Source organism: Orcinus orca, chromosome 3 (genome assembly GCF_937001465.1).
Source record: "Orcinus orca chromosome 3, mOrcOrc1.1, whole genome shotgun sequence".
NCBI lineage: Eukaryota > Metazoa > Chordata > Mammalia > Artiodactyla > Delphinidae > Orcinus > Orcinus orca.
Genome location: NC_064561.1, coordinates 90,296,739 through 90,309,299, shown reverse-complemented (window position 1 = coordinate 90,309,299; position 12,561 = coordinate 90,296,739). Strand labels below are relative to the sequence as shown.

Sequence of the window (12,561 nt, the reverse complement as noted above, 5' to 3'; positions counted from 1 at the left end):
GAAGAGGTGTTCGTCTCATTAGTCGCAGTCATCTTGTGTGATTCTGATGAAACCAAGAAGATTATGTAAAACCTTATACCAGGCAGGCAGAAGAGAGACAGACAATCCATTCTGAGAGAGAAAACCCCCACAGAATATGGAAAATGCTATATGTACAAAAATGTTCATTAATACATTTGTTATAATTGCAAACAAAACAAAAGAAAACTTGAAGCAACTTAAATGCCTAACTAATAGGGAAATGGTTGTCAACTATGGTCCATCGACGTTATGGAGTATTTTGTAGCTGTGTATTTATTTATTTTAATGTTTTGCTTTTGCAAAAGTTATATCTGCAGTACTTTGAAAAGAAGAAAATCATCTGTGATTTGACCACCCTGTGATAACCATGATTAAGGTTTGGTTTATTTCTTTCCAAGTTATGTTTATTTCACTTACAATGCAGTGGCCATTATTAGGAATAGTTACAAAGATAAGACAGCAAAATTTCTCAATGAATACTATAATAAGTAAATAAAAAAGGTTGTTTTTACAAATATGAGAATAAATAAATAGATAGGAAAAGAAATTGGAAAGAGCTGGACTAACAACATTCTAATGGGAGTTATGTAGGGTGTGGGCTTATGGGTGTTTTTTATTTTTGCTATTTTCTTCATTGTGTTATGGGTCAACAGTGCACACTCTTAAGAGTTCTTGGGTGTTAAATTAGTAAAATCTATACTTAATGAATAAGGTCAGACTTAGGCAGATGTCTCCTCTAAATCCTTGCTTCTCAAAGTGTGATTCTCAAACTAGCAACATCAGCATCACCTGGTAGTTTATTAGAAATACAGTCCCCAGCCCAGACCAACTGTTAGAATATGAGTTTGACAAAATCCCCAGGGGATCCTTATTGACATTAAAGTTTCCACATGCATTGCTCTAAATGACAGGCTTTCTCATTTGGGGAAGAGCGGAGTTTGATGATAGCTTAACCAAAGTATTAATAAATCTAAACATAATGTGCTAATAGGAGAGGGTTGATTGGAACATTGGCAAATGGAAGTGGGGCAGAGTTTGAAAATTTATCTGACACTGTTGAGGGGTTAGAGAGTCAACTTGGGGACCCTGGCAAGAGTCACTAGGGAGCTGAGACTTCATGGAGATCACCAAGTGCTCGCCCGGCTCTCCAGGGTATGAGTGAGCTGTCCCTGTAGCTTCTCCACTGCCCTTTGTTTGGCTCTGTCTTCCCAGGTACCTCTTGACTATTCTTTGGTTTTCCTTCTAGCTTTCCTTCAGAAAGAAATGGCCCTTGTCATGTGTCTGAGAGAGATCTAGTCTTTTGGAGAGTTCTGTACTTATTAAAATATAAATAATTGCCATCTCTGAATGCATGAGTATCCAGTCTGTGGATTTATTTCTAATAAATCATATTACATCAGCATCATTGTGAATTTGTAAATCTGGCATGCTTTTGGTTGATAAATGTCCCTGTAACAGAGAATGATGAATTTTAAGGGATTGCTAATAAAATTACCAATAAAATTCTAGAGGGTTGAAACCACCTAGAGATGCTGTTACCTGGAGGACCTATCTGGGTGGCCAGGAACCTCCTTAGGGGAATGTAGATGTCTCTCTTGGAAACCACATTAACTTTTGTGATTGATTTTTTTAAATTGAAATAAAAATGGATACCAAATGGGAAGGAAAGTATCCTAGAGTTTTGTTATTCAAGGAATCCTAACTTATTTGGCCCATTGTAGCCCAAAGAGTACTTCTCAATTATTGATTTTTCCCTTCTTCAGTGTTAGTTTTTGAAAGTATTTTAGGAACGTTGAACTTTGTGTTTCTGTGACACCTCAGAAGTTAACGTGGCTCAATGTTTTCCTTTTAGAATGAGATCTTTTTTTCTAACATTTTACATGGTGTCCTCAGAGAAGATCACGCCCTGGTATCTAGAGCCGTTTCCATGAAGGTGGAAAATTTCACAGAAACCAATGAAATAAACGAGCTCTTTGACCTATTTACTTACAACAAGGTAAAATCAGTTACACATTTACATTTGTTCTGCACTCTTGGAGAAAGCTACATAAAATGGATTCTAAGGGTCCTAGACTAATGTGCTACTACACAACTTTGGTACAAAAACCTTAATATTATTCAATAGATGGATTTCAGAAAACGTGGTTAAATCAGTTCTTATCTAGTAAATATTAATCAACTACAATAGGTGCTCAGTATCATCTACCTTTATTAATATAGACTTAGCTTGCTACTTTTAAGGTGAACCCTTCCACTTGGTAGAAATTTGTTCTTGTATCGACTGAAAGAACACACAACATAAAAGTTGTGAGTTAAGTTTTATTCAGGAATCTTACTGAGGACTATAGCCCAGGAGACAACCTCTCAGAGTGCTCTGAGAAACTACTCCGAAGTGGTAAGGGAGGGGCCAGGATATATCTGAACTTTTTTTGCTGGGAAAAACATGCAGTCAAGCATAAAAAGATTGCTGCTAATCACAAGGAACAGACATCTCCAGTTAATAATTTTAGTGCTTTTCTGTATATGGAAAAATGTAAGAATCTGGGGTCATTGAAATTTTTCCTTACATGTGCATCTTAACTATCTAGGGGCCAGGATATTCAAAGCACAGAATGCTTCCTGTTTTTCTCCATCCTGAATTCCCCCCAGGGTGCACTCTCAGTGGGCATCTGCAGTGGCTAATGGCTGATCCTTGTAGAACTGGAGTGGCAGGCAACAATTTTTCTTTACACTTGCCATATGAGTATCTCAGTTTAAAAACTTTACTGCGCCCTGAACTCTTTATATGTAGGACATTTTCTCATCTTTTACCTATTAATTAGTGACAGTCTCCTATTTTATTAGCACATTTGGGGATAACCCAGACATTCAACTAAAGTGCGCAATGCAATCAGAAGCACAGCCCAGAATCTTGCTTATCAGAATGGAATGCGTCAATATTTAGATTACCGAATTTTCTTTAAATAATGGACAGCTTCTTATGTCTTAGGGAGCGTCTCTGGCCCGGATGCTTTCTAGTTTCTTGAATGAGAAAATATTTATCAGCGCACTTAAGGTGAGTTTACAAAATTGTTGTTACCTGGAAAACAGTAAACATAAATTGCTTTGGCATGTTATTTATCTTAACCTTAACTTTTCTGTTTTGACAGTCATACTTGGAGACATTTTCTTACTCAAATGCTGAGCAAGATGATCTATGGAGGCATTTTCAAATGGTAATTCTCTCACTTCCTGCCATGTTTTTGCTGAGTTGTTTTGTAAGATTGGGAGGCCATGTGTGTATGGTGATGACACAGGAAAACCATCTTTCCTTGTTTGTGACACTCCTTTAAGTCAGGGGTTGCTTCTTTAGTCTTCACCACTATATTCCCAATGCCCAGAAGAGAGCCTGCATATGTTAGATCCATAAAAAATGTGGTCAGTAAATGACTGAATGAATGAATGAATGCACTAAGGAACCATTCATATATAGAGAGTTGAACAGAATTAAATTTGGTCCAGAATATCACCCACTGGGAATTACTGTACTATATGAATGAGGAAGAGAATAGCTATGTAGTTTCTTTTAGGAGATTGCTACCTCAAAAGATTTTGATGATAAATATCTGCTTTTGTGATGATTTTTTTAAAACAGGCCATAGATGACCAGAGTAAAATTCTTTTGCCAGCAACAGTAAAAAGCATCATGGACAGTTGGACACACCGGAGTGGTTTTCCAGTTATCACCTTAAATGTATCTACTGGTGTCATGAAACAGGAGCCATTTTATCTTGGAAAGGTTAAAAATCAGACCCTTCTAACCCACAAGTAGGTAGATTTACTCCTCTGTCTTCACCTTCCTTGGGATTGAGCTGTGATCAAATGGAAACCAGCCTGTGGGTGAGGAAGCATAACCCCTACTGGATACACACTCTTCCATGGGGTGATTCTGGGATGGTGACTGAGTGTTCCATGCAGGATGTCGCTGGTGTGCTAGGATGGGGCAGAGCCCCTCATGTGCTGAGCAAGGCCAGAGACCTGCATTTAGGGATTCAAGCAGTGCCCCTCCCCTGGGATATAGGGCCACACCCATGACCAAAGCTTTGGGTGTTATGCATTCTCTTCTGTCCTTTAGACAGAGGTCATGAATTAGTTGGAATTCTGTGTGAAAGGCAGTAAAATAGAGCCTGAAATGCCTCCTGTTAGTTAAGAAGAAAGGGGATCCTGTTGCAATGTTGTCTTCCCTTCCCTAGAAACGGAACTGAATGGTGACTGTATCCTTGAGGAATAATTCTGTGCATGTCTGCCCATGCACTTATCTGTGCTTTTGTAGCCATACCTAAAATGTTAGAATTATAGATCCCAAATTCAAACCTTAGGTAAGTCTTATTCAAAATCTCTGAGTTTCATTTGCCTTATCTATAAAGTAAATGTAATAACATATATCCCAGGGGATTGTTGTAGAAGTGAAATGGAATAATAAGTATAAAGTGGCTTAGCATTCATCACTTTCTCCTTCCCTTTCCTTCTCTTTCTTGTTAGATAATTTTCAACTGTTTTTTTAAAATAAATTTATTTATTTATTTATTTTTGGCTGCGTTGGGTCTTCGTTGCTGCGTGCGGGCTTTCTCTAGTTGTGGTGAGAGGGGGCTACTCTTTGTTGCAGTACACAGACTTCTCATTGCGGTGGCTTCTCTTGTTGCAGAGCACAGGCTCCAGGCTCGTGGGCTTCAGTAGTTGTGGCATGTGGGCTCCGTAGCTGTGGCTCACAGGCTCTAGAGTGTAGGCTCAGTAGTTGTGGCGCACGGCTTAGTTGTTCCACGGCATGTGGGATCTTCCTGGACCAGGGCTCAAACCTGTGTCCCCTGCATTGGCAGGTGGATTCTTAACCACTGCACCACCAGGGAAGCCCTTCCAACTGTTTTTGATAAAATTTTTGATCCTCAGATCTCATTATAGTAAGTATCAGCACAAATGAGTAATTAATTTTCATATATCACCACCAAAATTTTCAAGTTGTCTTACTCTTTCTTTAAAACCCCAGGGGCGGGAACAGGAGACCTGCAGTTCCCTCTCCCTATGATATTTCATGACTTGTGAGAAGAGGTGGCCTTAGCTATCACATAAACAGAGACCCTCAGTTCAAAGTCTGAGAAACCAGACTTTTGAGCGTTTGAGCAAGATTGGAAATAATTGCCCAAATTCCAAGTAGTGTGTCTCTTCAGATGACTAATGTCCTCCCTGTGGTCAGCGACTTCATCCAGGTCATGTCCACCAATGTGGGAAGAATGCCAGCATTCAGGTAATATGAATAATCTGGCTGATTTTTGTTGAACACTTTTCAGACAAGGAGAAAGCTTGAGGTGGAGAAGCATTTTGAAATGTTTGTCAAGCTTTTTCTTCTTAACTGATTATTCAACTCTCTTGGCACAGATGGCTTTGGGTCTGTCTGTAGCATTTGAATGACCCCTGAGTAAGGCCAGGTGGCTGTAATTTAATATAAACAGGTCTTGAAATTTTCAGATACAGGAGAGTCTTAGTAGCTACCTTAAGTTATAAAAAGAAGCAAGTCTATAAGACACAAGAAGAGAGTAAATAAATAGCCAAAGCAAAACTGACATCTGAAACAACAGTGAATAATTCTAAGAGCAAAGTCCTGCATATCCACAGGGAATGACCAAAGAATTTGAGTTCAGTTATTTTATCATCTTATTTAATATTGGCTCAGAGCTGATATTCTTATGTGTGAACATTAACTGAATTTTTCATTTTTTTCCAAAAAGTGACACATGGATTGTACCTATCCTTTGGATAAAAAATGGAACTACACAGTCTTTAGTCTGGCTAGATAAAAGCAGCAGTAAGTAACAAATTTTAAAAAATATCTCCACATATATATGCAAATATATATGTGTATGTATATATATATGTGTGTAAACATATATATTTTTTATTTATATATATATATATATATAAAGGCAGAGACTAAAATGTTGAAATGTCTATCTTTTTTTTTTCTTTCTTTCTTTTTTTTTTTTATTTTGCGGTACGCGGGCCTCTTACTGTTGTGGCCTCTTCCGTTGCGGAGCACAGGCTCCAGACGCGCAGGCCCAGTGGTCATGGCTCACGGGCCCAGCAGCTCTGCGGCATGTGGGATCTTCCCAGACCAGGGCACGAACCCATGTCCCCTGCATCGGCAGGCAGACTCTCAACCACTGCGCCACCAGGAAAGCCTGAAATGTCTATCTTTTGGAAAGCTATCTTGTTTACAACTAAAATATTGTATCATTCTTGTTGAACATAGAGCTTTAAAGAAAAGTTTCTGATCAAAAGCCATTATATGTGAAAAAATATAATTATGTGGTAAGATCAATACGTATTTTACAATATCTTTACTTTTTGTTTTATTGGACTTATTGTTTAGAATTAAGAGGTTGTAGTACAGACGTGTAGTAAAATATTTTTAAAATGTACCATTTCAAACTTTTCACCTGTTTCTTTGTAGAAGTATTCCCTGAAATGCAAGTTTCAGATTCTGATCATGACTGGGTGATTTTAAATTTGAATATGACTGGATATTATAGAGTTAACTATGATAAATTTGGTTGGAAGAAATTAAATCAACAGCTTGAAAAAGATCCTAAGGTAAGGTTATATTTTTACACCTTTTATTAAATATCATTAATATTACACTCTCTAGCCTTTAGAGGTTGAGCTTTCATCAACCTGTCTGGTGGGAACCTGACCCCTGTTGCCACCCCTCACCCCAAGGCATACTGGATTTTTTTTTCTTATTCTTAGAAAGGAGAGGTTTTGGTTGAATGCATTGTTTTTGAACATTAATCTCACTTTTCCACAATAACTTTACCTTTCTAGGTAACAAATCAGAAGAATTTCCTATTAACCATTAATTTTGTGATCTTAGGCAAGTTAAATGTTCTGCTTCAATTTCTTCACTTTAAAATGGGAATAATATCATATCTTTCTTATTCCTTATGAGGATTAGAGATGATGTAAGTAAACATATACTTAAAATTTCAAAGCCCATAATAGGTGCCAGTACATATATGCTAGAAAATGTTAATTTTCTAAAAACTGTATTTTCACCCTCACTCAAAGGAGACAATTTAATTCACAAGGTATCAATAATAATCCAATATTGCTTTAAGTTGTAAAAACAACTGTAAATTATTATGCAATATAGAAATATTAAAATATTGGCTAGCTCTTATCAGTCAGATTTTAATTGGTTGAATTAAACCAAATCTCCATTGGTGCAGATGGGTGCTGGCTTAGAGGTCTATAGAGTTGTCTCTGCTGTGAAATCTTGGGCTGTTCATTTAGTCTCTATTCATAAAACTAGAGAGTTGAACTAAAAGATATCTTAGGTGTCTCTCTCTTCAAAAGTTCTGTGAGTCACATAGCAGCCTCTCTGGCAGAAGAGGCAGTGCACAGCATACTGGTCCAGAGCTCGGGTTCTGGGTCAGGTAGACTTCTGTTCATATTTTTGTTCATCATTTACCAGATGTGTGACCTTGGGCCTCTTGTTTGCCCAGTCATGCCTTGGGTTCCTTATCAGTGTAATAATGGGTGTAATAGACCTTAAAGGGTTGTTGTGAAGATTAAATAAGGTGATGTGTGTAGTATGTTTAACAGAGGCCTGACACAATTTGGGCATTCAGAACATGATCAGTAATTTTTAAAAATTATCATTGGTCTTTTGAATAAAGGTACAAAAAACAGTTATAATAATACTTTATTTAAAAATCTTTTTCAGAGTAGCTAAATTCTTTTTAATTTCTAAGGGCAGTCTTAGCCATGGAAGCACTAGGTCATGCCATTATAGCTATGATTTCTTGAAACCCTTGTAGATTTACTTATTGGAAAACTGGGGTCAGTTATTCATACAACATAGTTGCTGAGCAAATAAAACATTTCTATTATTAATATTAATCTAGAAAATGTAAGTGTTATTATTACTGCCAGAAAAGATATGCGGCTACAACAAAGGAAAGAATTAAGCTTGACTTGTTCAGATGCTTAAAGGGATGTTGTGAAGGTAAATTTTCTGGGACCACATATATGAACATGCTGGGGAGGGTATTGAAGGACTGCTGTAGGAAACTTTGGGCACCCTTAGGACACAAGCTGAGACAGAGTCCTGTGGCCTGACAACGCCAGGGAGCTCAAACCGAAGCCTGAGGAGTTAGGTTGGCAGTTGACTCCTGCCTTTTCATGATTCAAAGGGCTCTGTTGGTGGTATTGTGTCAAATTAGTAAACTCTTGAGAAGAGAGATACCATTGAAAAGAGTACCTCACTATTGCCAAAATAGAGCTAAGTAATATTCTCTAAGGCTTCCTATGCCAAAAAGTCCCCTGACAACAATTTGGACATTGTGATACGATTTAATGTATACTTTCTGTTTTGGAGAGGCCCTTTAAACTTGGCTTCCCGTTTTATTTTTTAACATGCTGTTTTTCACAGAGTATTTTGGCAAAACTCTCAACCATATTTAAGCCTTATGATTGATGTCCAGAGGGATCACTTATCAAAAGCAGATGTATAATAAATAAATTATGGGAACTATCCTTAGAAACGATCATTTCTCTGTACATAATTCACATGAAAGTGCTTTGTAAGCAGCAATGATCTTTAATGTTGTTATTATTTTGAAAGTTATTTTTTCACTAAAAATGTTCTCATCTTTTCCTGAACATTTTTGGATCTCATTTGCAGGCTATTCCTGTTATTCACAGACTTCAGTTGGTTGATGATGCCTTTTCCTTGTCTAAGTGAGTATATTTTCTTCTTTCATCATTTTAGCGTATACCTTGAGAAATTTATAAAAATAATAACCTCATCACTATGAACTTGGTTCTTTAGTACATACAGGCCCTAACTTATTAAGATTAGGATCAAATTCTGTGGTTATTGTGGAATTTTTTTTTTTTTTTTTTTTTTTTTTCCGTACGCGCGGGCCTCTCACTGTTATGACCTCTCCCGTTGTGGAGCAAAGCCTCCGGACGTGCAGGCTCAGCGGCCATGGCTCACAGGCCCAGCCACTCTGTGGCATGTGGGATCTTCCTGGACTGGGGCACAAACCCGTGTCCCCTGCATCGGCAGGCAGACTGTCAACCACTGCGCCACCAGGGAAGCCCCGTTATTGTGGAATTTATGATATAAAAGTTGCTAGAATATGCAACAACATGGATGAACGTTGAGGACATTAAGCTATGTGAAATAAGCCAGGCACAGAAAGACAAATACTGTATGTTTCTATTTACATGAGGTACTTAGTAGTCAGAGTCAGAGAGACGGAAAGACTGGTGGTTGCCAAGGGCTGGTGCAGGAGGGTGGGAGGGGGCAATGGGGAGATATTGTTTAATGGGTACAGAGTTTCAGTTTCACAAGATGAAAAGAATTATGGAGATGGATAGAGATGATGGTTGCACAACATTATGAATGTATTTTTTTAATTTTTTATTGGAGTACAGTTGATTTACAATGTTGTGTTAGTTTCTGCTGTACAGCAAATTGAATCAGTTATACATATGAATGTATTTAATACTAGCGAACCATACACTTTAAAATGGTTAAGAAGACAAATGTTATGTGTATTTTGCAACAATAAAAGAATTAGAAAAGAAGGCAATTCAAAAAAGTCATTATCAGGATAAGAGCAATAACATCTACTACTATTAGAAATGAAAGCCACAGAAAACAATGTTTTTTACAACAATTTGACAAGAAGGAATATGTTCTTTCTCAAGTCAAAACTTGGTAGTTAATTATATGAAAATCGTATATTTTCAATCAAATTAACTTTGGTATAATAAGGTTTAAACTGATTATGGAGAAATTTTGAAAGACTCTTAAAGGAGCAGCAAAGAAAATTCAATGTTTTAAAAGGAAGCCCTGGGCTTCCCTGGTAGCGCAGTGGTTAAGAATCCGCCTGCCAGTGCAGGGGACATGGGTTCGATCCTGGTCTGGGAAGATCCCACATGCCGCGGAGCAACTAAGCCCATGCGTCACAGCTGCTGAGCCTGCGCTCTAGAGCCCGCGAGCCACAACTACTGAGCCCATGTGCCATAACTACTGAAGCCCGCGCGCCTAGAGTCCATGCTCCGCAACAAGAGAAGCCACAGCAATGAGAAGCCCGCACAACACAAGGAAGAGTAACCCCCGCTCGCCACAACTAGAGAAAGCCTGTGCGCAGCAACGAAGACCGAACACAGCCAAAAATAAAATAAATAAATTTGTAAAAATAAATAAACTAAAATCCCTTTCCATGAGAAAAAAAAAAAAGGAAGCCCTTAAAGGAAAACCTTTAGAAGGATGCAGTAGAGATGATGTAAACAGAAAAAAGTAATAGTGTTTAAATATTTATAGGAGTATTGCAAAATGTATAAGAATCATTATTTTAAAAATCTCAATCAAGAGTAAAAACTTAGGTAAAATACAAGTGATTCAGACTTGCATTTGTAAAGACTGCTAAATGTTTGGGTTTTTTTGTGTTTCTTTTTGCGGTACGCGGGCCTCTCACTGTTGTGGCCTCTCCCGTTGCGGAGCACAGGCGCCGGACGCGCAGGCTCAGCGACCATGGCTCACGGGCGCAGCCGCCCCGCGGCATGTGGGATCTTCCCGGACCGGGGTACGAACCCGTGTCCCCTGCATCGGTAGGCGGACTCTCAACCACTGCGCCACCAGAGAAGCCCCTAAATGTTTAAATGGATAAATTTAGGAAGATTGTAGAAGATGTATTCATATTTTTCTAAGATACTGGAAGTTACGGAAATAAAGTAATTGATGTATCCAAAAAAAAAAAAAAGTTTCTGGAACTAAATAGATTATCAATTAAGATTTTGAAGTGATTTTTGTCACCCAATGATGATGACTGTAGGTATAATTTTAATGAGCCTGAATTTTAGTGTATTACAGAATTATTGATTTCATTTATATTGGATTTACTCAATATAAGCTCTGCTGATAAGTTTCTAACCAGGAAAATGAATATATGCTCAGAACTTAAATTCCAGACAGTAAAATTAAGGAGTACACATAATAAATGATGCAGTGTGTTCTCTCTTTCTTTGGCCTGTTGTATTTCTTGAATGAAGGTCTGCGTATTTTATCCTTCGTTTTTTTACTACTTTTCCCCATGTGATGTACAGCACATTTCCCCGCCCACTACTTTGCTGAAACATTTCTCTAAGATTATCATGACTTTATACTGTTAACCACATCCTCTTGCAAACTTCTTTTTTGACTTCCTGAGGCTCCAATATGCAAACCTAGTTCTCCTCCAGGATCTGACTTCTCTTTTTCCTGCTGCCGTGAGCATCCTTAAGACCAATCATGGTTATGTTATTTTCTTCTATCTTTCCTCTGGATAATTCATGCCTTCTGATGGTTTCAGTGATCATTTTATTATGTACATGTACAGTGCCTAGCAGATATAAGGTACGCAATAAATGTTTATGAAAGGATATGTTGATGACTTCTAAATCTAGGTGTCTATTTGTCTCCTCCTGTCTTCTCTTTATCCTGTGGTCATTTAAATTCAGTACCTTAAACACTGAACTTTATTTCTGTCTCTAAATTGCTCCTGCTATCAATTTCTCTCTGTCTGTCGAAGCTACTACTACTTTTCCCATCCCCACACTTGAAACATCAGAGATATCCTTGACTGCTCTCTCTCTCTCTCCATCTCCCATCAAGTCATCATGTCTTATCTATTCATTCTGGGGTTCTCGGGAATGTCTTTTGGATTCTCACCTCACTTACCACCTTCACTGCTTCCGTGCTAAGCCAAGCTTCCATCACCCTTTGCCTAGCCTATTGCATTAGCTTCCAGCCTTTAGTCCTTTAGAATTCTATTTATATTAGAAGTCCATTCTGTTTTCTGCAGCACAGTTGCAACAAAATTTTAAGGTATTGATTTCATGATGTTACCCCGGCTGTTTAAACACCTTCCCACCCCATGTAAACTCTTCATCCTGATACTCAAGGCTCTCCACACTTTTGATTTACCTTACCTATTAACTCCCATCTCTCACTACACATAAAAGAAATTCCCTGCCTCGGTTAACTTGGTCTGCCCATCACACTAATTCCCACTTTATCTTCTTGCCCATCACACTAATTCCCACTTTAAACTGCCTTCCTCTATCTCTCTACTTATTCCAATCCTACCCTTCCTTCACTGCTTTTCTTAACTTCCTTCTCCAGAAGGCCTCCCTGCCTCTCCCATCACATGCGTATGTCTTTCTTCTTTGCTACTTTATTGTATTCGTTGCCTCTGCTAGGGCCTTTGAGTAACACCTTCTTACGTGCAAGTCTCAGCTCTTCACTAAGTAATAAGCTCCTCGCTGGTAAGCAACAGGAGTGTCCTGTTTGTGTTCACTTGTTTTGTGTTCCTACTAGTATCTGGCAGAGCATTAGATAGAGAATGACTTTTAATTAATACTTGTTGAATGGAAATTATAGTCTCTTAAGAATGTATACCAAATGCACAAATATTCTAGTGCCTGACAATCAGCCCAACATTTGGCCTGGATTTT

General features: G+C 38.1%; 1 protein-coding gene across 1 annotated transcript in view; it reads left to right on the top strand.

Moving 5' to 3' along the window:
- Positions 1-12,561, top strand: part of LVRN (laeverin) — an 89,308-nt gene that overhangs the window by 59,363 nt on the left and 17,384 nt on the right. Inside the window, exons 7-13 of the mRNA XM_004267475.3 lie at positions 1,874-2,017; positions 3,011-3,076; positions 3,171-3,236; positions 3,656-3,828; positions 5,784-5,860; positions 6,506-6,645; positions 8,738-8,793. Coding sequence (XP_004267523.1) covers positions 1,874-2,017; positions 3,011-3,076; positions 3,171-3,236; positions 3,656-3,828; positions 5,784-5,860; positions 6,506-6,645; positions 8,738-8,793 — 722 coding nt within the window. The remainder of the gene's footprint in view (positions 1-1,873; positions 2,018-3,010; positions 3,077-3,170; positions 3,237-3,655; positions 3,829-5,783; positions 5,861-6,505; positions 6,646-8,737; positions 8,794-12,561) is intronic.